General features: G+C 50.4%; 4 protein-coding genes across 5 annotated transcripts; all 4 read left to right on the top strand.

Moving 5' to 3' along the window:
* Positions 1-10,608: 10,608 nt before the first annotated feature.
* Positions 10,609-12,200, top strand: LOC310887695 (uncharacterized protein). The gene is made up of 2 exons (XM_083813872.1): positions 10,609-10,754; positions 10,872-12,200. The coding sequence occupies exons 1-2, from the start codon at positions 10,645-10,647 to the stop codon at positions 11,506-11,508; spliced, it is 747 nt and encodes a 248-aa protein (XP_083669998.1). The 5' UTR covers positions 10,609-10,644; the 3' UTR covers positions 11,509-12,200.
* A 1,442-nt stretch (positions 12,201-13,642) lies between these two features.
* Positions 13,643-15,130, top strand: LOC310887677 (uncharacterized protein). The gene is made up of 2 exons (XM_083813843.1): positions 13,643-13,761; positions 14,171-15,130. The coding sequence occupies exon 2, from the start codon at positions 14,191-14,193 to the stop codon at positions 14,854-14,856; it is 666 nt and encodes a 221-aa protein (XP_083669969.1). The 5' UTR covers positions 13,643-13,761; positions 14,171-14,190; the 3' UTR covers positions 14,857-15,130.
* Positions 15,131-18,244: 3,114 nt separating this feature from the next.
* Positions 18,245-19,397, top strand: LOC310887675 (uncharacterized protein). Of its 2 annotated transcripts, none has more exons than XM_083813840.1 (2): positions 18,245-18,400; positions 18,880-19,397. In XM_083813840.1, the coding sequence occupies exon 2, from the start codon at positions 18,890-18,892 to the stop codon at positions 19,172-19,174; it is 285 nt and encodes a 94-aa protein (XP_083669966.1). In that variant the 5' UTR covers positions 18,245-18,400; positions 18,880-18,889; the 3' UTR covers positions 19,175-19,397. The 2 variants fall into 2 exon arrangements, with proteins under 2 accessions (XP_083669966.1, XP_083669967.1); XM_083813841.1 differs by having other exon boundaries at positions 18,322-18,400; positions 18,861-19,397.
* Positions 19,398-22,604: 3,207 nt separating this feature from the next.
* On the top strand, positions 22,605-23,802 carry LOC310887559 (uncharacterized protein). The gene is made up of 2 exons (XM_083813613.1): positions 22,605-22,707; positions 23,224-23,802. Exon 2 carries the CDS (start codon positions 23,243-23,245, stop codon positions 23,564-23,566), a length of 324 nt encoding a protein of 107 aa, XP_083669739.1. The 5' UTR covers positions 22,605-22,707; positions 23,224-23,242; the 3' UTR covers positions 23,567-23,802.
* Positions 23,803-24,299: the final 497 nt, after the last annotated feature.

Genomic DNA, 24,299 nt, shown 5'->3' with positions numbered 1-24,299 from the left:
TAATTGGTGGATTAGTTTTATATTAGCAAAGATTTTCCTGTGTGGCATTCCTGGATTACAAGCACTGGAATGAAACCCGAGTGCTAGCATAGAACTTAGAAGCTCCATTCCTCAAATAGCACACACATGAGTCAACAATGCCTTCTCTACCTGGCTGGGACTTCCTTTACTATTAAAATTCAGGACACAGCTCTGAATTGCATGTCTCAGAAAAATGCCTTGAGCACTGTCTTGATTGCTTCTCTCAACCAAACCTTCATAGTATACACTATGAAGGTATACACAAGTTTGCATTAGAATAATCTTTACCACTTTAGACTCTCCTGAAAAGATTATTCAAGTCTTCAGGAGTTTTTGATTAATAGATAAATCATTTCCAATACACCGGCAGAAGGATATCCTATACCATATTATAGAATACCATATCAGAAGTGCATTCTGTTAAGAAAATCTTGTGAATATTAATTTTAGCACATGCTGGAAAAGTTGCCATCACAGATTCCTCCCAGTTCACAAAGGTGCTGCCACTCCCAAACTCACATAACCATCATGGACGTTTACAAAGACATGGCATGGTATGTAACAGGGATTTAGTGTAGAAGATATTTCTGACCAAATAAGCATTAAATCCCAGTATCTCCTCAATACCTGTATAAAACCCTGTTTAGCAACAGTCCTGCAGGGTTCACATCCATTTCTATACAAGGAATGTCTTGGCCAACATGACAGCAATAATGGCTGATAAAAAGGCAATGAATGATTTATTCAGTTGATGGCATGTTTGAGGGTTTCCACAACGGGGTATTACCTCCTGCAGGCAGGTATCCGCCTGTTATTGTGTGACCAATGGTCCCGGGGGGACAATTCCAGCAGGGACACCCAACGTCATAGATCATGTTCGCAGCTTGGGAAGAAACTACATGTCCCAGCCAGCATGGATCTCCTGCTGTCACTCCAGCCACACATTCAGAGTCTGCTGGACATGACGGCAGCCTTTAATTGAGGTGCTGCCTCAGCATCTTGGGACTCCAATCTTACATTGTTATTCCCTCTCCTCATATGAAAACTATCTGCAGCTTCTTCTCACATGGAGCTGTCCTGACTCTGCACGTGACCACAGCTCTATTCCTCATCCTCAAGCCTGTTTCATAACATCTTCATTCATTCCAACACAATCACAAAATCAGGGAATTGTCTAGGTGGGAAGAGACCTCTGGGTCCATCTGGTCCTACCCCAGCTCAAGCAGGGACACCCAGAGCAGGCCGCTCAGGACTATGTGCAGAAGCTTTTGAAGATCTCCAAGGAGAAGACTCCACAGCCTCTCTGGGCAACCCATGTTCAGTCCCCAATCAGTACAGAATGGTTTCATGGTGCTCGAACAAAACCTGTGCTCCAGGTTGTGCCCAGAACCTCTTGTCTGGGCCCTGGGCAGCACTGGCAGGAGCCTGGCCCTGGCATGGACATGGATGGGATCCCCCTGAGCGGCCTCTCCTCCAGGCTGATCAGCCCCAGCTTTCAGCCTTTCCCAGCAGAGGGGCTCCAGGCCCTTCAGCACTATGGTGGCCTTCATGGTACTCTCCCCAGTAGGCCCAGGCCTTTCCATGGGACTCTCCCCAAGCCTTTCCATGGGACTCTCCCCAAGCCTCTCCTGGACTGGGGTCCCAGCACTCCTGCTGGGGCCTCAACAGTGCTGAGCAGAGGGACAGGATCCCCTGCCTCGACCTGCTGCAATGTGGGGCCAGACACAGCCCAGGACACCATCAGCCTTCTTTGCCCAAGGGCACGCTGCTGTCTTGTGTTTGCCCCAGGGCCTTTCTTCCAGGCCACTTCCCAGCGAGGCGCCCCCAGCATGTCCTGGTGCTGGGGCTGATCTTCCCCAGGGCCAGGACTTTGCACTTCTTATTGAACTTCGTCAGGTTCCTGCCAGCCCGTTTCTCCACCCTGTCCAGGTCCCTCTGGATGGCAGCATGATCCTCTGGTGTATCTGCCAATTCCCCCAGTTTTGTCGTCTGCAGACTCTCTGTGGCCACATTCTGCCCATCTTATCTGTCCCCTCCTGACTGTTTGGCAGAACTCTGCATGCACAGCAGCCTTGGCCTTAGCTCGTTGCATCCATAACAGCTAGAGGCAATTGCTGAAAAGGTGCTGATAGATGCCTGAGCCCAGAGCACCTGTGAGATACCAGGTGAGCATCAGGGGTACAGGGGAGTTGAATATCATACTTGCGAACAAGGATGTAGAATCAAATTCTTAGTATGAAACCCTCAAATTTAATCAGCGTGAATATCATGAAAGACAAGTTATCTCAGTCTCACAGGCCTTAGAAATAATCTCAGAAAATGAAGTATACAGAAACAACACAGAGGGAAGCTAAAATGTGTGCACTGTGGCTTTGAAAGCTGCTTAATATAGACTCGATAGAGCCCTTTATGAGTGAAAATGAAAAAAAAAAATCTTTAATACTATGCAAGAAATAAAAAGTGGAGGTGTGAGGACAAAGCACCATGGTGAGAGACCTAAGCACAAGTCTGAAAAAAAGATAATTTTTTTCAGTCAACTTGGACACACAGCCACCTCTCAGAGGCAGGAAAAAATGATTCACATTTATCAATAGTTTCCACTGGTCCCCCAGAATCACAGCCAAGCTCAGAGGGGACACGTGAGCGATGACATTTCCTAGTTCCAGACACAGTTCTCCCACTGCTTCAGCACCCGCCTCCCCCGGGCAAATTGTTAGGTGCTTCTGTGTCTCAAGGTCATTCCTTAGGAAGTGGATGGGAATACTTTATAGCTACCTCCAATTCCCATTAATGTAAATTCATTAGAAAATTTGCACCTGTTGTTCATATGTACAACTAATTATGGTGCAGAATTGAGGTGGTGAGCAAACAGAAAGAGGTAAAGATTAAGTACCGGAAGACACGTGAGAGGCATATACTGGGTGGTAAACAGTGAAGTCAGAATTGCTGAAAAATGCCTCATTTCCAGGGGGGTGGTGGTTTTGAACCATATAAAAGGCTGCCCATCACAGAGCTCTTCATTCACTCCTTGTGTTCCCCTCATTTGTCCTCACTGGTCAACAGGGTAAGTTGGAGTTTATTGCTTGCCTTCTCTTTTGCACTCTACTGTATTTCTGTGTGCTTTGTAGGAAGTCATCCATGATTTCCTACACTGTCTTGTTTGGGGCCAATTTGGAGGGATTGGTTTGGGGATCCATCTGGGTGGCTTCTTTCTGATGGAACCAGTGCTGGCCACTATGCCAATTACACTGCTGGCCAAAGCCAGAATGTGGAGATCTCAGGGACAGGCTATCTTGGGATTCTGGACAGAAAGGACTACACCATCCATCCAGTATGGGATAAACCTGGGGATAAGCAAGGTTTAATCAGTGGTGAAATTCGGGCAGAGAAAAAGAAACTCTTTCTGTTGCTTTCCAGCTTTGCCTACACTACCAACAACATGCCCAACGGAGGTTGTGGATGCTGTGGTGGAAATAACTACTCCGTCTGCTGCTACAGCAGTCGGAAGTGCTGCAAGACGCCGTGCTGCTACCCCTCGCAGTGCTGCTGCCCCATGACCTGCTGCATGCCCATGCAGACCTGCTGCTACACCATGAACAACGGAGGCTGCTGCGGTGGCAGTGGTGGTGGCTGCTGTGGCAACTAAATCCCTGGGCATGAGGCAGGCAGGGCTGCGCTCTCCTCCTCTGCTGTGGCACTGCCTGCTGCTTCCCACCTGGCTCACTCCACCTTGGATATGGATATGGATGTGGATATGGATATGGCCCTAAATGCTCTTCCTCCTCTGCTTGGAGACTGCAGATCTCTCCTTTTCTTTACTTGCCTTTAATCACCAAATGCTTGTAATGTGCTTTGAAGTTTCTACACACTGATCAGTGTGATTTTCCTTTGTAAGCATTAGTCCTGCTGTTAGTTTTTCCTCTTGGTGTGTGGGATGTTATTTTCATCACTGTTTTGCTTCAGTCTGCCTGAAAAAATAAAATAAAACCTATAATTCATGACACTGCAAAACGTCTGGTGGTTATCTGTTTACTAGCTGGTGCACCTGGAGTGTATCACCACATCTGTCGCATTCTCTTTGCATTTTCTTCTGGCAATGGGATACTACTCTCTAGAAGGTGTTGACTAAGGGGGCTTTGACCACATAAAGAGAATCAATGCATCCCTGATGCAGCTCTGAGCTTATGCATGAGTCTATTCTAATATAAGCTGGGTGTCTGGCACCTGTGCAATCAGCATTTCTACTCTCACTGTAAAACTACAAAGAAATAGGATGAAAATAATACATAAACTTACAAGGATGTGAATTTCTTCTGGAACACTGGCACAGGCACATCACAACTTGGAAAGCTCCATGTATTTAAACCACCTATAGGTCTAATTAAGTACCTATAGAGAGTTCCTATAAGCAGTTTAACATTTATGAGAAAGAGGCCTTGCCTTTGCTAAAATGTCTGGGTTGCCAGATTGGGAGCTGAGTGGTCAGAAGAAACGGTGAGAAGCCTCTACCATCTTCAAGCAGTGACTGGATCAGTAAGAATTTTATTAAAACACAGCATGCAAGATGTGCTACAGTCCTCAGTCTGTGTCTAATGCCCTTTACCGGTTCTGTTTCCACCCCATGTCAGTCCCTTCACTGCATTAGGATCTGCAGCCCACTCACCAAAGTCCATGAGTATCCAGTTTACCCGCATGGCTGGACATTGCTGACACAGATGGGAAGTGCCCACCTAGATCCTCCCTTCTTGCAGCTGCAGGATTTGCAAATGAGAACTTCCCTGCTGAAGGCACAAGTGAAATGTGCCCCTTTTCTTTTGCCCCACTAGTTCCCTGTAAATTAGTCAGTTCTCATGGGCAGGCAATGTATGCCTCCTCAGAGGGGATCTGCTGGAGAGGAAATGCCATGCATATTCTTCTACCCTGGCTGGAGGACTTGCAATTACAAGTTACTTCTCCAGCATTTTGCTCAAGGAATTACTCTCATTCAGGAAAGCATGGAAAGGAGCTGGCTGGATTTATTGCAGGGGTGAAGCAGCACTAAAACCACAGCCTGTTCTTTTGCGCTGTGCAGAAAGCAAACCAGGGTCCCTGCTAGCATCCTTGGGGCTGGCAGCAGCTAAGCCAGAAGCAACCAGCTCCAGAGTGCCCTGGGGATGCTGGAGGATGTTGGGCAGCAGCAGGGAACTCACCAGGCAGGCTCCACCATCCTCTCATTAGGCAGCGCTTCTCTCAGGGTAATGTTCCCAAGCCTTCAGACGAGAGCTGCAATTTTCAGCCGTGTAAAAAATTCCTCCCAAATACCCTATGTTCCTGCCAGCATTCAGCCCCACAGCAAAGTGCATGGGAGGCCATGGCTGGTGTTAAATAAGCATTTATTCACCCTGGCTGTGTTCCATGGTTCTGCCTTACCTTGACGTTCCTGCCTCCCTCTCTCCCTCCCAGAAAATGATTCCACCTGAGCAACATCCCTTCCTGCATCGTTTCTGAGTCTCTGCCTTCCACGTAGATCCATGACCCCTGTGAGGACCAATGAGCTGGGGCAGAGCCGGGGCACATCAGTGCCAGGGCTCCAGCACACGAGGGCAGTTTAGCCAGATGGAAGGGAAGAAGTGGGGAGGGACATTTTGTCTTGAAATGACGGAATCATGAAAGGTTTGGGTTGGAAGGGGCTTTTAAAGATCACCTAGTCCAACCACACCGCCGCTGGCAGAGACCTTCCTGTAGATCAGGCTGTGGAAGCCCCATCCAGCCCAGATTTGAACACTCCCATTGCCAGGGCATCTACAACCTGTATGGGCAGCCTGCACAATGATATCTCACTGCCCTCATCGTGAAGGATTTCCTGCTAATACCTAAGCCAAACTTGCACCCTTTCACTTAAAAACCAATGCCCCTTGTCCCATCACTCCAGGTCCCAGTAGAAAGTGTATCCCCCTCATTCTCATAACCCCTTTTGTGTATGGAAAGGCTGCAGTGGGGTCTCCCTGGAGCCTTCTCCAGGCCAACTCCCCCAGCTCCCAGCCTGGCCCCACAGCAGAGGTGCTGCAGCCCCCAAGCAGCCTCACGGCCTCCTCTGGCTGCGCTCCAACAGCCCCACGTCCGCATCGTGCTGGGGACCCAGAGCTGGACATGGTGCTGCAGGGGGTCTCATGAGAGCGGGGCAGAGGGGGATAATCCCCTCCCTCGCCCTGCTGTTCCAATCTGCTGTTCTAATGGGGCTGCTCTCAATCCATCCACCACCCAGTCAGATTACCCCCACCGGGTGCAGGAGCATGCACTTGGCCTTACTGGACTTCCTGAGGCTATTATGCATTACACCTGGCCCCAGAGCCATGCCTCCCTGCATTACCATTTGCACAGGCAGTCCCTTGACTTTTTAATTAAAATGCAAAATATTCTGAAGTGAGGCCAATTCACTTTAGAGTCTTAGAAAATGTTCCTAGGGAAGCAGAACTGGCAAAGCACAGCAGGAACTGAAGGACTCTTGCCCAGCCTGTGTTGGTAATGCCCACATGCAAACCTGAACCTGCAGGCTGGAGGATTTGCAGAAGTTTGGGCAAGCCAAAGGACAACACCAAGATGCTCTCGGCATGCAGGAGGGGACGATGATCTTGTGCGGAGTCATGTGCGGGTGACAGACCCAGGAACTGGCGTGACTCCTGACATGTCCCAAGCACGTGGTCTTCTCGCTCCCTCCTCACATGCACGTCCTGTGACCAGTAACAAGCATACCTATTTTCATTTTTTGACATCTGCCAAATATTTCTCTCAAACACCAGTCCGGTGAAGCAACCCATCATGTGCCCAAAATACATGACCTGGGGGCTTCTTTTGGGCTCTTACACTGATTCAGCACTAGCCGCTGCTGAGTAAGTCCCTTAGCATCTCTGGCCGTCACCATCTGCATTCGTCAAACGGATGCAAGGATGCATTTTTTAGCTCCCATGCAAGGCTGCAGAGAGGACAAATTCATTAGTATTCATAGGAGCCCTCTGATTATCTGCAGGCTAAATAGTTATGAGGCAAAACAAAGGTAGTGATCACAAATAATAAGGCAAAGAGTAAATAGCAGAAGACACGTATAGCTAAAAAGTATGGGTCTGTGTTAGTAAACAGGGAAGTCTGAATGGTCAATGGCTGTCTCATTTCCAGGAGGATGGTGCCCAGGACTATAAAAGGTCTCCAGGCCCAGCTCACTTCATTCGTTCATCTTCTCTTCCCTTCATTTCTCCTCACCGTTCAACAGGGTAAGTGAGAACATCTCGATCTTCCTTCCTCTTCACTAAAGGAAAACGCTATGGATATCTTATAACAATAGCAAATATAGATGGGTCTCTGGACTGGGTATTTGGCTAAAGCTGGGCTTTATGAAGAGTGTACTGGGAATTATGGGGACAAATTCAAAGCCTTAGGATGGAGAGGCTGCAGGTGTACCAGCAGGGCCATGCAGAGCAAACGGTCTGAGAGCGTTTCTGGCCCAGGACTGTCTGCACCGTGTTGGTAGCACTGCTAATGTACTAGGGATGCTCTGGTGCAAGTAGGTGAGCATCTACATGGCAGCAAAAAGACAGGAGTTATAAGCAAGATTTACCAAAAAAAAAATAAATAAAGATAACAGTGGGTTTCAGCTCCTAGAATCTCTGAGTTTAGCATAAGGAGAGCACTGAATGATTTTGCATTTCCAAATATCCTGCTCCTGGTCACAGCCTGACTCCTTTTGTTGCTTTCCAGCTTTGCCTACACTACCAACAACATGCCCAACGGAGGTTGCGGTGGATGCTGCGGTGGAAATAACTACACCGTCTGCTGCTACAGCAGCCCGAAGTGCTGCAAGACGCCGTGCTGCTACCCCTCGCAGTGCTGCTGCCCCATGACCTGCTGCATGCCCATGCAGACCTGCTGCTACACCATGAACAACGGAGGCTGCTGCGGTGGCAGTGGTGGTGGCTGCTGTGGCAACTAAATCCCTGGGCATGAGGCAGGCATGGCTGTGCTCACCTCCTGTGCTGCAGAAATGCCTGCTGCTTCCCACCTGGCTCGCTCTGCCTTGGAAATAGATATGGATATGGATATGGCCCTAAATGCTCTTCCTCCTCTGCTAGACTGCAGATCTCTCCTTTTCTTTACTTGCCTTTAATCACCAAATGCCTGTAATGTGCTTTGAAGTTTCTACACGCTGATCAGTGTGATTTTCCTTTGTAAGCGTTAGTCCTGCTGTTAGTTTTTCCTCTTGGTGTGTAGTATCCTTAATGTTGTTGATATATCATGTTCTTCTTTCTTGCTTTAATCTCCAATTACTCATGAAAGACAATAAAAGCTGTGGCTTATGACACTGCAAGCTTCTGGTCTCTGTCCATTCATTTATCTTTTCCTTTTAAGCTGTAGCTCTGATCTGGGACTTCTTTAGCACCTGCTTAGTTTCTGATTACGGGGAATTTTTCAACTATTCAGCCTGCTGCTGATGGCAGCACCCCAGGATATGCAGTGAACCTGGGTCAGCCTCTCACCTGAGGAAAAGCAGCACTTGCTGGTGTCAGAGCATTAAGTGACAGGCCATGCAGTGTTGTGTTATCTTCCCCCTGCTTATAAGATGTACAGTCTGCAATAGAAGCATCTGTATCATCCTAAGGCTAGAGCTGAGGGTATTTTTTGTTAATGGAATCTTTCCCAGTAAATTTGCTGAGCTTTAAAGCAAGCTTCTTAAAGACCCAATGTCTTATCAATGAGGTTAAATAGACCAGCAAGTGTCTCATCTGAAGACAGATGGTGCAGGGAGAGAGACATTGAAAGATGTAAAGATCTAAGTCTGGCCTGAAGGATTCAGAAATGCTATCTAATTCCATCTGGGGTTCTATTAAAATGTGGCACATTTTAAGAGGTGAGATTCAGAAGTGAAATATTTGCACTTCATGATTTGCAAAGCCCTTGGGAACAGAAGTGACTCCAAAACATCTTTGTTAATGTAAAAAATCCAAGTTCTGTAGAAACAGCATAATCGTGAGAATGCAGTAATGAGCTATAAATCAAAAGTCCTAGTTGGCCCCTAACCAAGGTTTTTTCCACCTCTACATGCAAGTCCTGTGCCTTCCTGCAAGGCAATTACATTTTTCCTGTAGCTGAAGAATAAATTATCTCAGCAGCAGCGGAGCACGCGCCCTGCAGTCACACCCCCGAATTCTGCACATGCTTTTCCCCGTGATTCAAACCCAACCACCAGTTGGACAAATCTCTGAGCATCTCTTCCAGATCTCTGCTGCGGAGTGAGTGCATGGAAATTCCTTTTGCACTGACAGCCCTGGGCTGCTGTGCGAGATACATTGCTGGCATTTAAAAAATGCCTTGACCATCCACAGAAATGCACAGAGGAGGAGCTCCACGGACAGTGAGTCAAAGCAGAACTGTCAGAAGGCGGATGTGGCACTTGACAAAGCCTGGCGTTGTTAGTTTGTGAGGTCAGCAGCGCCCTGGGTTGTCCTCATTCCAGATTTGCAGAGCATAAAAGGGCTTTTGGTGTTGTACCTGCTCACTTGGCTGAGCCAATTCTCACTTGGAAAGGAATTAACTCCTTAAAATGGGGGAAAGGACATCCCCACCACAGCCTGACCCCATGCCCAGGTGCCTGCCAAAGGCTCTCTGAGCACAAACAATTAGGTGATGGTACTCCAGGACCATGCATGTGGGAGAGGTCCAAAGTCACCCAGACGAACAGGAAGGACACCAGGGGTGAGAGAGGGGAGAGCTGTGGGAATCCCCCAGGAAATTTCCTATTATTTCCGCAGGCCAGTGTGTTTGGCACGGCAGTGACATGGCAGTTTCACAAAGCATTAAAAAAAGAGGTTTTCCCACTATAGTTTTACTCAAGCAGGAATGATAGCTGAGTGTAGCCCCTGTGCCAGCTGCAGACCACAGTGCCATGGCACAAAGCATGGAGAGTCAGAAAATTCCTCTTGTCTGCCTCGAGTATGTTATTGAAGCACCAGGTTTGACTTCCAGCTGTGGGTGAAAAGGCCAAAGAGTGGCTTGGGGTTAAACCCCAGCTCCATGAACACAAAGACTCCTGGTTTACGGTTGGCCAGGGTGGTGTTAGGCTGAAATGGAGTTGAAAAACCAATCACTTATTAATGAAAAAATAATTTATTTCTTATTCCAAATTTTCCTTTAAAAAAAAAAAAACTTTACTTTGCAGGAAGCTTATTTGTATGCTAGATTTCTCTCTACTTTCTTTGAATCCCATCAAAACCCATCTCTGTTTGCCCACCTCTGCTCTGACACCCCATTTCATAGCCTCAGCAGTAGGGTGCTGGGACATGGGAATGGACACCAGGAGCCCTGGACCTGTAGGTGTCTTTCCCACTGCCACGAGAGGCTCTTTTTGCACACACCAGTCAGCATCACGGCATTCCAGGTATCCTTATCCCAGGATCCCATCTGACTGACATTGGGTAACAGCCTATTTGAACATGACCGATGGGAGAACAAATTAGTTAATGGCCAATGCATATGCAAAGAGCTAAGCTGACGTTACAGCGAGGGAGATGCTAATTGCAGCTGATTAATCCAATAGCAAGTGCCAGAAAAAATATACATGCAGAAGTGGCACTCACTGCTCAGCTATTAATTCCCATGGCATGCCTCATTGCCAAGAGAGCACGGCTGCATATAAAAGCTTTTGGCTCCAGCGCGGTCCTCAGGACTCGGACACCCTGCTCAGCCCGTCTGTCACCGGTCGCAGGGTGAGTTGGATTCCCTCCACTGCCTCAGATTGATTACTAACATTTTTTTCATAGAAACAGCCAATTAAAAAATAAATAAATAAATAAATAAAAACTCAATTGTTTTCTTTTTCTCAGACTTTATCCCCGAGGGCTTGGACATCTCTGCCACAAGATGCACTACCGTAAAGGCGAGGATGACCAGGATTCGTGCCACGACGACTCCATCTGCGGCTGCCACGAAAGCCCCATGGGCGTCACGGACCTGTCCCCCTGCCATGACCCCGGCAGCCTCAGCCGCGACGTTGAGGGGTCCTGCCAGAGCGTGCCGCAAGCCTGCCAGCTGCCGGAGCCCTGCCCGCCCCAGAACTGCTGCCCGCCACAGCAACGCTGCAGTTTTGGCAAACCCCGTCGGCGGGTGGAGCTGAGCCCCGTGCAACCCTGCCGCCCCCCCGTTAAAATCCACCGCCGGCCTCTGCAGCAGTATCGGCCGCCGCTGCAGAGCGAGGAGCCAGGGAGCTGCGGCAAGCCCCGCAGGAGAGTGGAGCAGTGCCCCGTGCAAGAGCCCTGCTTGCCCGTCCCACTGCGTCCCCGGCCACTGCAGAGCCGCTGCCCCTGCGTCCCGTGCTGCTGCCCACCCATCCAGCGCTGCTGCCCACCCACCCAGCGCTGCCGCCCACCCATCCAGCACTGCTGCCCCCCTGCTGTGCAGCATCCCGGCCAGCACCAGCACAAACAGGTCCCTCTCTTGCCCCCCTGCCTGCAGAAGAAATGAGGAGGGGGCCCTCCCCAGCGTGTTCCCCCTATGCCGCTGCTCGGCGTGGAGATGCCCCGCTTTTTGCTCAAACTGCTGGTGCTCTCAGCTCTGCTTTCTGCCTGCTGCTCTGCGCGCCCTGGATTCAGGGACTGTGGTCCCCTGCTTGACCCCAGCACCAACACTTTAAATCAAGGCCCTGGCACAGGCTGCCCGTGGGTGCCCCATCCCTGGCAGTGCCCAAGGCCAGGCTGGATGGGGCTGGGGGCTGCCTGGGCTGGGGGCAGGCGTCCCTGCCCACTGCAGGGGGGTTGGAGCAAGGTGGGCTTTAAGGTCCCTTCCAACCCCAACCGCTTAGTGATTCTGTGAAATTCCCAGGGTCTTCCCCCACCAGGGAATAGGCTTTAATCACCCAAAGCCTATTTTGCTCCTCCTTTGCTGGGAGTTGCTGGTTCTCCCCTCTGGTGAGAAGGCAAGCAGAGGGGATGGATGAACTGAGCAAGAAAAGCCAGAACAAGGTGGTGCAAGCAGCCTGCGACAGATGTTCCTTCTCTCGCAGCTTCAGCGGACTGTGATTTCAAGGCTGTTCCTAAACAGGGACAGGACTGTACTGGGAAAAGGCACACACTGTGCACTGTGACATCAGGAGCACCAGGGACTCCTGCAATTTTACTTTCTCCCTGTGTATTCAAGAATAAAATTGACAAAAATTAGTTGACACTTGGTTCCTTTTTCTTTTTCACCAAAAATATCAGTGACATTACAATGAGTAGATATTAAAGGTCATTATAATTCTCACGAGGATATCTATGAAGTTAAAAACAAAATTCGAGTTCACACATGACAACTGCAGCCCTGGCTATGGAAGTTTCACCAGGCTGACCTCAGCTGTGTGCTGTGAAATTTTCCCCATGGTGGTTACCCACCAGAGGACCGATGAGTGGACTTCACTATTGCCCATCACACACCCTTCCAGTAAGTGATCTCAGCACAAACTGTTTGCCCCACAATGTGTTCCATCACCTCCATTAGTTAGGCAGTAACACCGCACTGGGAGGCTGTCCCTCATATAAGTGCTAATCAGGATAATGAAGCGTGTGCCTCAGCACGTGAGGTGTGTCTGAACATGCCAGGAATGTTCTCCCTAGGTGCAGGAAGGTGTGGGTCAGGCTCTCCCCCCACGGACACGCTGCTAATGTGCTGCTTCTCCCTCACTTTAGCAGAAAAGCCTTTCACTATGTGCATTAAAATACCCAGTGTTTTTTCTTTGTATTGCCTTAGTATAGCCCCAAGGATCCCCACTAGCAATCCCCAAGGAAAATCGGGGGGAAAAAAATAATTCATATTTACTTAAGGCAGAAAACCTGCCACGGCAAGCCTGCAGGCCAGCTCAGCCCTCACATCTCCAGCTTGGCTCTGCTCCCTCTTGTCTTCGAAGCTGCTTTTCACCCATCCCAGCCACAGGACTCTCTCCAGCCTGCCCAGGTCCTGTCATCCAGCAGTTTGGGGCGCTCACCCTAATTTGGTGCCACCTGTGGACTTGCTGAGTCCATCTCATCGTCCAGGGCATTAATGAAGATGTCAGCCAGCATCAGCCAATGTTGAACCTACCGTGTAGTTTACCCATTCCAGGCCATACCTCCACAAGTTTAACCACAAGGCTGCTGTGGCAGACTGTGCCGAAAGCCTTGCAAAAGTCAAGGCAGTGCCATCCATTGCACTCCCCATCCACAGAACCGACATCATCATCATCATCACCGAAACCCATCAACATGATTTGCCCTCGGTGGCTCTGTGCTGGCTTTTCCCAGTCCCCTGTTTGTGCTTCAGGCACCTGGAAATGCTCCCCGTGGGCAGCAGAGTGGAAACACCAGGGTGATAACACCGCGCACATGGAGGCTCCTGACTCATAGGTCACCCATTAGCCTCCACGCGGTGTCTCGGTCCTCTGGAGTTGGTGAATAAGTACGATATTACCTGCCTCATATAGCCTATGTGTGGCTTAAACTCTGTGAGTCCTTTATGTGCACTACACAGTAACTATGGTATAATTAAGAGATACTTATCAAGAATCATGAGTCAAGCAGAACATGCCAAGTCCTGGGAACAGCATCCAAATGGAGGGGATGTTTTGTCAATAAATAATTTAGTCCTCGTTCCTGCAGTGTGTTTCATTTACAAGGAGAAGACTGGGAACTGTATAAAAGGGCTCGGTCTGTTTGCCTCTCACAATCTGCTCCCCTGCTCAGCGTCTGCCTTCTCCTTGTGAATTGGGTAAGACAGCTCAGAGCACCTGGGTTCATTTTTGGATGGGTGTCTGGATTCAAGAGGTCACAGACTGGGCATACTAGCACCTTCCTTTAGACTGTGCTCCTCACACAAGGGCTAGAGGATGGTGGGCTAAGCCACAAAAGAAGCCTTTGGGGAACTTGGGTTCAGGATTTTCAGCAATGCCACTATGTGCTGCAGTGCCATATGGCTGCTTCTGTTCTTGGAGACAGGAAAAAAAATAAGGGTAAGCTCAGAAATAGGGTTTGGACATACTGCGTGACAGCAAGGACTTTCTTTAGATCCTGGCTTTCAAGATAAGCAAGGCTGGCCTGTGTATGGGACACCAAAGCAGCTTATGGGAAGTTAAATGAAAATAGAGATGAAAATGCAAGCTTCTCCATGTGTTTTTCAGATTTTCCCTACAACTCCACCATGATATACTCCTCTGGAAGGGAATCCTACTTCAACTTGAACTCGACCTGGTACGACCCCTCGGGGTCCTGGCTGGACACGCGGCGCACGCCCTTTCGCTACGGCTATGAGACCTGCTCCTCGGGGTGCGACGGCGAAGGCGTGGAAGGAATGAGGGGACACAACTACCGGCACTACGGCTACCGGCAGCCGGTCTGCTCTGAGCGGTGCCACGGCTACACAGCAGCTGATTCGTGCCACGAAGGTGGGGGCTGCGTCAGGAGACCCACGTACAGCTACGGCTCCACAGGGGGATGCCACGGCTACGGGCGGTCGGTGTGCTCTGAGAGGTGCCACACGTCCTCGGGTTCATGCCATGGAGGTGGTGGCTCCAGCTGCGTCAGGAGACCCACCTACAGCTACGGCTCAACCGGGGGATGCCACGGCTATGGGAGGTCGGTGTGCTCTGAGAGGTGCCACACGTCCTCCGGAGGAGGATGCCACGAGACCCGCCAGAGCTCGGGGTACCAGCCGTGCTGCAGCAAGCCAGTGCAGCGGGTCCCACAGATCTGCCCACTGCCCACCTGCCCCGTCCCAGTGCAGCAAGGCTGTGTGCCCGTGGCAAAGTGTGTCCCCAGCCAGCAGAAGCAGCAGGTCTGCAAAGTGCCGGCCCGGAAAATAAAATAGGAGATGCGAGGAGTGGGGATGAACGGGAAACTTCTCATCCTCGCAACATTGCCCCGGTTTTCGGCATGTCCTGTGTCGCTCAAGGATTTCCACTCTTCTTGTCATTTTGCTTGTAACGTGCTTTGAAGATGTAACCCACTGTCTCAGTGTGAAATATTAAGTGCTCTTCCTCATCTTGGTGGGTCATGTAATGAAACACCCTGCACTGTGATCGATTCACCTCCCACACTTCTTTCACAGCAGATGCAGAGGCAATAAAAAGTATAGCTCTTGACCCCCTTGTATCTGTGTTTTCTACTTCATCCCTTTGAATTGCTTCTGACCCTTCCTGTAGTGGAAGCTGATGTCTGCAGCATCCCCTTTCACCCTGACTTCAAGGCTCCTGTTTGATTCAGACAGGTTTCACATTATTCCTCCTCCAGGCACACCTTCCCTATTGAGAAGAAGCTAACAGTTTTCATCACAGACTCTGTGTGCAACCCAGCAATTAAATACTAATATATTAACATGAAGAAAAAATCACCGCACACACTCCATCAGGGATGTAAAAAGAAGAGTTCTGCTTGGCACATCATTTCATTCATTGCCCTCTGCATCCTGGGCAGCCGGAGCTCAGCAAAGTTCGGTGCCACTCTGATGGGTACTGCACAAGGTCAGGGAGGGGTGAGGCCTCTCAGGGATGGAGCCTTTGAGATGGGGGAGGAATGGGGACCATTTAGCCAAGAATACAAGCCAAATGGGGATCGGAAGCGTGGCTGTAGGCAGGGGAGGAGTTGGCTGGACCCGCTCTCTTTAGCAGGGCAAAAGGCCCCCAGCCCCCTGTAGGGCCATGTCATGGGGGTTAGAGGAGCTCCCCAGGGGGATTGCTGGCAGCAAAGCAGGGACCTGCAGCCAGTGACTCACAGCCTCATGTCCCAGGAGGCTCCTCACACCTCACCCGGCCCAGGTGAGAGCCTCCAATGTCCCCATCGCCCAGCGTCCTGCCCGGCCCAGCCTGCAGGATGTGACACATCGCAGTCAGCTGCCTGGCAGTGTTAGAGGTGGAGATTTCTCCTGCAGCACAACCTGGAGAGGAAAAGGAGACAATGCAGGTGCAAGGTGCCCCTTACTGGAATGGAGGCTTTGTCAGTGCATGCGTGGAGCTCTCGACATACCAGCCTTCCTCGCTGGGCTCTTCCTTGCCCAGGCGCAGAGGCTGGTGCCGTGACACATTGAGGATCACACAGCCCCCATCCCAAGCATGGCTCCTTGGGCTGTCCCAGCCCTGTGCAGCCCAACAGCACAGCCCACGGGCCTCGAGGGCTCAGGTTGCAAAGGCTTGGCCACCCCTCGACATGCATTGTCACTTGTGAGCACCTTGGGGACCTCTGTGGGAAGGATGGTGCCGGCAAAACCTTCACAGCAAAGGATGGGGCTGTGGCAAAGACATCCAAATCCACTTCCAGATCCCCTCTAGAGCCTGCTGGGCTGGGGAAAGGAGGGATGGGGGAGACCTCAGGAGGGTAGCTCCTGCTTCCCACTCCCCAGGACAGGAATCGTTTTGCCTAAGCCATTTTGACATAGGTTTGTCCAATCTCTAATGAGAGGGATTTCACATGAGCAAAACCTGCCTGAAAACAAAGAGGGATTTGGAAGTTTGCACTTGTGCTAGGATTGTCCCACAGATCCTTCTAAGGTCTAGTATTTTTTCCTGTGCTTCACTTATCCCCTCTGTAAATAGAAAACCAATAACTGAAATATGGACCAGCTCCTTATATTAGGACAACTGCAAATGCAGTTCCCTCCATAAAACCAACAAATCACATACAGAACAAATCTGCCATCTACTCCACATAGGACCAAGGGACTCAGGAAAGCATTTCCCAAAGTCTAGGTGCTTTGCAGAAGATCCGTGAGTCTCAGGCACCAGCTATAGGGTCAGTACATACTCAGGTCTGGGTCTCCAACATGTGTGAGCGTCCTCCTTGCCAGACCGTGTTCAGGTAGATGTCTCTATCGCTGAGAGAAGTGATAAACATGTTTGTCACCATCCGGGTGATCCGGGGTGCAATTAGTACTTCATCGTGAATAATAGTTTCACAAGAATCTTCATTCTTCTGTCCTTTGTGAAATATCCCCAGACACATTCTGGTTTCCTCTCGGACCTCTTCAATCAAGTGATTCAGCTCCACAGGCTAGCAGTGAATTTCCTGGACACTATTTTATTTCAGTTCTGTCCGTGCTATTATTAATATTACAGTGGCCTCTAGAGTCCTGGCTGGGATCAGGCTGAGTGTGCCCCGCAGGCAGAAAGCCACTTGCCTCCCCAAAGCAGAGCACTAAAGGCCAGAGACATGAATCCCAATTTACACGTGAGGACAGAGGCAGAGAGGGAGGGAAGAGCTCAAAAAGTTACAGTGCTTTTTTCCGTCTTTTTTCTCCTATCAGAGTGTCAGAAAAGAGACCAGTATCAGACACTGGGAGCAAATGTCAGGGGGATGGGACAGATGGCCTTGTGAGCCTCCTGTTGGGATGCGCTCTATTTCCTTGTAGGGTCTTAAATTCCTTCTGTTTGGTTTAAATGTCTCTCCTTCAGTTAAGAAGGACTGACTTAAAATATTACATCACTCCTTTTAGTGCTTCTTTGCTGTTTTAGTCAGAAATAGGTTTATCTTCAATGCTGCTCCCCTGCCTCCCAGTCCATGTCCAGCCTGCATTCCCCATTCCCACCGCTCCAACTGTATGCATCCAGCAGGAGTTTGCTCCAAAGTCTCCCACCCCAAAACCACAAACCCAAAACTCAGGGATGGGTTCAGACCCCAGAGGCCTCTCCGCTCCTTCTGTACCCCAACAGGACCAAGCCCCATCACCCTGGGGCCGGTGGAGGATGCTCACACTCCTTATTTCAGGGCACCAGCCCCGAGCTCTGCGCTCACCTCCTGCCGACCCATCATGTGCTCATACCTGCATCCTTAATTCCCTTTGTCTCCTTCGCCCACTCACAACCTAGATTTTTTTTCACAAGCTGCCCAAACACACTCATTTATCCTACACACCACCATGGCCTTGTTTGTTTATTTTTAAGCCAATTTTATCTGCTAGATCCCTTGGCAACCCATAAAACCCCAAGTCCAACATGCCACCCCACTATCCCACCTTCCTACAACATGTTCACGTTGCTGACTTGGGCTCTTGGCTGCTTCATGCGAGGCACATGCAGCAGGCAAATATTTCAGGTAAATGCAGCACAACTATCCAGAAACCTCCCCATCCCTGCACATGAACAACACCAGGTGTGGTGGGCAATTAACATTTTTATGGAGTAACAAGAGGAATGGCGATCCCAAAGGCAGGATATTGATCTGTTTGCAACACCGTGAGTCAAAACAGGAGAGTAAAAACTCCAATTAGTGAAGTGCTCGCGGTGGTGAACAATCAAGTCCCTCCGGTGGGAGCTCCTCTTGTTTCCGGAGGAAAAATCCCGAGCACCCTATAAAAGATCTCGCACCCCATTTCTCCTCGTTCTCTCAGCTTCACGTCTCCTCTCGAGCTCCTGCTGAACACAGTAAGTCCAGCTCAAACTCCTGTGTCAAAAGACGACCGCCAGCTTTGTCCTTGGCCACTTCTCTTACACTTCTCATCTCTGTGCCTGTCTCTGCTCGCAGTAGCTCAGTCCTTCTGGCTACGTTGTCTTCTATTTCTGTACGTGAATAACAGAAAGCAACTAGAAAAAGCTTAAAACTTTCTGCTTCAGGCTGTTGAGGTCAGGACTCTTCAACTCAAGTGCTGTACTCTGGACACCACTTCTCACTAATCCCCGAGTGCTTTAACATCTATCTTACATCTTCGCTAAGCATGGAAGTAGAAGGGTTAGGGTTAGGGGTATGCCTCACTAATTTTTCTCTATTCTTCAAGAACCTGGTTTATAATGAGAATTTATTCTTGATGTGTAATCCCAAGTAATGGGACTGCTGCTGCTGGCTGGCAGACACAGCAGTGCCTCTTGCCTTTGCACCCACTCCAAGGTGACGGTCTTTCTAACAGCCCTGCAAAGATGTGCTCCCGCCAAGACAAGGACCAGTGCCACCGGCAAGAGCGATCCTCCTGCCACAGCAGTGAAGGGTGCCACGGGAGCAGCGGGGGATCCGGATGCCATGGGAGCAGCGGGGGTTCCGGATGCCACAGGAGCAGAGGATCCGGGTGCCATGGGAGCACAGGGGGATCTGGGTGCCACGGGAGCAGTGAGGGATCCGGATGCCACAGGAGCAGGGGGGGATCATGCCACGGAAAGCCACAAGATTGCCAGCAGCAAATTTATCAAATGTCAAAGATGAAGTGATTGGGTCAGTGCCTGCATGTTGTGCACGTGTTCCAAAATCCTTGCATGTCTCCCAGCAATCATAAAATGCAATGTCTCTTCTCCCTCTCCTGGCCAGTCTTGTACCTCTGATGAGCTTATCCGTGGGTGCCAGAAATGCACTGTACATATTCAGTCTGACACGGTTTTCTCTGTATCAGTCTTTGACAATAAATGAGCCATAACCGTTTGGAGTGCATTGACAGTTTTGTGTTCATGGTTTTTCTTTCCCCTTTCATTTCATATCACGATGCTACAACACCTTGTGCTTGTTTAACGGCCCTGAATTAGCCCTGCCCAGGTCCAAGCAATGGGGTGGGCACTGCCACTGTCTCCTTTATGGGCTCCTAATGAAAAAAGGAAAATAAATATTTTTAAATGCTGGTATTTTCAGAGGCTGGCTCAGACATCCACAGTGCAGGCTGCTCTCCTCCACACCATCTTCCTACTGAGACCCCATAGGATGTGTTGCTCAAAACTTTGGGAGCAGCTCCGGACACACAAAGCAGTGACAGAAGAAGTCCTCTGGGGTGAGGGGATGGTGGCAGAAACCCCTTCCATCGCCATCTGCCCCCCCGAGGCACCATCCCCAGGGCAGGCGTCTCCACGTGCCAGTGACAATCCCCCCAGCCAGCCTTTCCAGAAGCCCCCTGCCCAGTGCTTGGAGAGCCCTGGGTCGAGCCAGGGGTGTAGCACGATGCTAGTGGTACATGATGAACTGATAAATTTCTTCTCAGCACGTAATTAAATGGAATTGTGTAATTTATTGGTCTGCTGTTGCCGTTCATGAAATGGTTGTTGCCCTTGTAAGATGATTCCTGAGTGTGTCACGATGATCAGAAATATCTGGCATTGCTGAAAAGAGTGCAGACAGAAACAAACTCCCTGGGCAGGCTGTGCTTGGCGCAGGAGCTCTGAATCGATTGAAAAAGCCGGTTCTGTGGGTTTGTGCCTTACGCCCCAATTACAAGTCCCATTCTCAAGGCGTGCTAAGGAGGACATGCACAAAACCTAGAGGTGCCCAGGGCTGCTGATCTTTAACAAACTCAGTTCAACAAAAATGTGAGGAACTGAACACAGCACAATGTCCAGAGCTAAAAATTACACTTAACCTTTTATTCATGGAAAACACTTACTATATTTCTTCTAAAGCCAGAACAAAATACAATTAAAAAGAAGCAATGAAACCTGAGGACAGTTTGCCCTGGCACTGTTCTAGCTCGTAACAGCAATTAAGCAATACAAAAGAAGCATTTAGATTACGTGCCTGATTCATTAACTCTGCCCTGCCCTCCCACCTTTCTAAAAATCCTCTGCGTTTAGGTAGCAGCAAATGTGTCAGATGTTTTCCGGATGAGGAACTGCTCAGGATGGGCAGCACCTTAACAAAAGGCTCAAGCACCAGGTGTCAAAGCAGGAGCTGACACTGGGCTGGAGAGATACTTCCACGCCTGGGTTTTCTTGGTTTTATAGCCGTTCCCCAAAGCACGCCACGTCTCATAATAGTGTGAGCAAAGAGGGGATGGGTCTATGGCTGTTGTGGGGGTCTGGGAGTAGCATAAAAGCTTAAACGGAGAAATTTAATGCATGGAGGAAAAAAATAAAAGGCAGCAGAGTTTGACCAAGAATACTACACAGCCCTCGAGTGCAATGAACATGGTGGAGGACGAGGAGCCCTTCGGTAGCCATGATTTGAGCATCTCTGCAGGCAGGCGAAATACTTCAACCTTGCTGGTGGTCAGCAAGTGTTTGCCAAGCTCTGGCAAAATCTCAGCAGTTCCTTATTTCGGCTGACTGTTCACAGTACTGATTTTAGTCTTTTGTTCACTGTCTATGCAATAACTGAAATATCTTCCACGAGTAGTTGCAGAAAATGGCAAAATGAGACCTGTGGTCCTCGGCACATCCCCAGAGCCCAAGCAGAGGAGGTAGAGGGAAGGTACAAGGACTATCCCAAATTACTGCTTGTAATTAGCTCTCATTGCAAACACGGTGCCTGGCCTCAAGGCTCCTGTGGGTCTGTGCATTAGTCAAAATAACACTTGGATTTGTTGGCCAATTATGAACTAATTGGGGAGAAAAGGGCTCAAAAAATGACGTTGCTACCAGCTTGGAGAAAGTCCCTGGGGTCTGCCAGCTCACCAAGGCACAGCGCCCACCACAGGCCGCCGCACGTCACCAAGGGCAGCACCCATGGGAGCCCTTCTCCTCCTCTTGTGACCTCAAAGCAGCTACCGGTGCTGCCACTCCGGCATTAATCACAGGCTGAAAGTTAACCACATAATTATGCACCTTGCTCATCCGGGATCACTACCTAGGGCATATCTTCCCCCTTCCAAAAATAAGAATCCCAGATGCTTTTGGTCCTTCTCACAAAGGCAGAAAACTGTTGGGCCAATAAAAAGCTTTATAGGAGCTTCTTTCTTCACAACTGCATCCTGTTCCAGCCAGGTTAGCAGAACCCAGCCAACAGTGGTACCCATCCATCTGCTATTAAGGTAGAGCTCTACAGTGCCAAAGGCATTGCTGGTACTTCCAGAAACATCTCTGGGTTTGTGGGTGTTTAAGAGCTCCCCTAGACCTTTTAACAGGTGTACGTGACGCAGGTCCAGGACATCACCACAACCAGCTCTGGGTCCCCAGCACGATGAGGACGTGGGGCTATTGGAGCGCAGCCAGAGGAGGCCGTGAGGCTGCTTGGGGGCTGCAGCACCTCTGCTGTGGGGCCAGGCTGGGAGCTGGGGGAGTCGGCCTGGAGAAGGCTCCAGGGAGACCCCACTGCAGCCTTTCCATACACAAAGAGGGTTATGAGAACAAGGGGGATACACTTTCTACCGGGGCCGGGAGTGATGGGACAAGGGGCAGTGGTTTTTAAGTGAAAGAGGGCAGGTTTGGCTTAGGTTTTAGCAGAAAATCCTTCACGATGAAGGCGGTGAGGTCCCCCTGCCCAGTCTGCCCATACAGATTGTGGACGCCCCATCCCTGGCAATGCCCAAGGCCAGGATAGGAGGGATTTGGGCAGCCTGGTCAGGCAGGAGGTGTTGCGCCCATGTCAGGCATTGGAATGAGACGGATTTTAATCCCCCTTCCAACCCAAACCATCCCATGGTTCTGTGACTCTATGATTATTCCCCCCTCCTCTTCCCCCCAAAGGCGAAGCAATCCTGAGCTGCAATCAACACCAAAAACAAGCTGTGGAAATCAGGGCCGCCCACGCGACTCCCCCACCAGAGCTAAGCGCAGGTAGGGCTAGTAATTAAATATTTCTGCGGCACAGGAAAGATAACCGATAACGAGAGGCGATACCCAGCGCAGACAAGGTGAGTCACACAGGCAACCCAAAGAGTGGGGAGGCAAAAAAAAAAAAAAGCCATCAGTGAATTAAATGAGCAGATGGACCTATGCAATGGGGAGGTGTTTCATTTCCAGACCACATTTGCAGAAAGGGTATAAAAGCGCAGCTGTCCCAGAGAGCCTCATTGAATCCTCATCCCTTCATTGCACGAGCACTTCGGGTAAGAGCAGCAATGCTGCAGGGCTCTGGGCTCAGTGGGGTTGGAGTTTGCTCCATGGGTGCTCAAGAGAAGGGAGATGGGATGAGGAGGGAGTGCAGGGCTTGGGAAGAGGGATGCTGAAAGAGGACAGAGAGGTTTAGAGCCAGAGGGAGGTCCTGGGGCACTGCTTAGTGAGTTTTTTGGAAAACCCAGCCGTGCTCCCCCGTCCAGTGGCTCCAGCTGCCTCCCAGCAACTCTGGAGACAGCTCCAGTGGGACAACCCAACAGGAGCTTGAAGGGACTTGTGGCACTAAGGGACCTGGTTTAGTAGTGGGACTCAGTAGGTCAGATTGATGGTTGGACTTGATGATCCTGAAGGTCTTTTCCAACCTAGATGGTTCTATGATTCTGTGATTCTAAAGTTTAAAGGTGATTGTGGGAGCTGGCAAGGAGCAGATAAATGTAACTTCCAGAGTCCTCTTCCATGGAAAAGCAGAAATGGGAAAGGAAAGCCCTAACAGCCCCTCTCTCCTGCAGGCCACCCCAGCACATAAGGATGTGCTCTCGCCAGGAGAAGGACCACTGCCACAAGCAGGAGCGCTACGTCCAACAGAGCAGCGGTTGCTGCCACAGCTCTGGTGGTGGCTGCCACAGCTCCAGTGGCGGTGGTGGCTGTCACAGCTCCGGCGGTGGTGGCTGTCACAGCTCCGGCGGTGGCGGCTGTCACAGCTCCGGCGGCGGTGGCGGCTGTCACAGCTCCGGTGGCGGTGGCTGTCACAGCTCCGGTGGCTCCGGCTGCCACGGGAAGCCGCAGGTGGTGTGCCAGCAGCAGCAGCAGCAGCAGCAGGTCCACCAGCTGTCCTCGCAGAAGCTGAAGTGATGGAGCATCCTGTGCGGCCCCACTGCGGCAGCAGAGCCCACGCACAGACCAGTTCCGTGCGGCCTCCCCGAAGCTCTGCACGCCCCGGGGCACCCAGCTGCAGCCCCCCAGCTCTGACCCCCAGCTACAGCTGCCTGGGATGGGCATCGCTCCTGCTTCCCTGCCGCCTGAGCCACCAGGCTCTGCCTTGGCCCCAGGAGGTGCCAGCAACCCAATAAAGCATCACATTTCTCACATCTCTCTCGTCTCAGCATTTCCTTAAGCTCCTTGTCCTTATTTTCCATGCATGCTATAGGGATGCAACTGGGGTTTGGTGGAACATAGTGTCCATACAGTTATTAACTTGTCATATATCTTAACCCAGGGGATGTTACCCCTGAGGACGTGCCCAGCCCTTCAGCCTATGTGCACAAGGAGACCATTTGGTGTTGCCTCCCAGGGAGAACGGTACTGCTGCGTAAAACAGTACAGCATGTATAAGAACCAAATTAATTCACAGAAGACTTTGCCCCGTGTCTTTCCTGAAGCTTGTTGTGCGTGTGCCAATGTCAGATGAGATCAGCAGATACGTGCCTCTGTGGGATGCATCACGGGATGCAAAGCATCCCCCTTCCAGGAGGAGAGCTGGCACCGAGAGAAACCAAATGCATCTCCCTCTGCACCCAGGACCTGGCAGAGATGCTGAAAGCAGGCAGGGGGCAGCCAGGGGAGGGCTTTTGCAGCTGGGAGCTGC

The sequence above is a fragment of the Anser anser genome, assembly GCF_964211835.1.
Source record: "Anser anser genome assembly, chromosome: 28".
Lineage (NCBI taxonomy): Eukaryota > Metazoa > Chordata > Aves > Anseriformes > Anatidae > Anser > Anser anser.
This window is presented reverse-complemented; position numbering and strand designations above follow the sequence as displayed.

Excerpts from the sequence above, each read along its gene's own strand:
- LOC310887695 (XM_083813872.1), top strand. The coding sequence starts at position 10,645 with ATGGCATGCCTCATTGCCAAGAGAGCACGGCTGCATATAAAAGCTTTT. Across the intron at positions 10,755-10,871 it reads CGTCTGTCACCGGTCGCAGG|ACTTTATCCCCGAGGGCTTG; the intron begins GTGAGTTGGATT and ends TCTTTTTCTCAG.
- LOC310887677 (XM_083813843.1), top strand. The coding sequence starts at position 14,191 with ATGATATACTCCTCTGGAAGGGAATCCTACTTCAACTTGAACTCGACC.
- LOC310887675 (XM_083813840.1), top strand. The coding sequence starts at position 18,890 with ATGTGCTCCCGCCAAGACAAGGACCAGTGCCACCGGCAAGAGCGATCC.
- LOC310887559 (XM_083813613.1), top strand. The coding sequence starts at position 23,243 with ATGTGCTCTCGCCAGGAGAAGGACCACTGCCACAAGCAGGAGCGCTAC.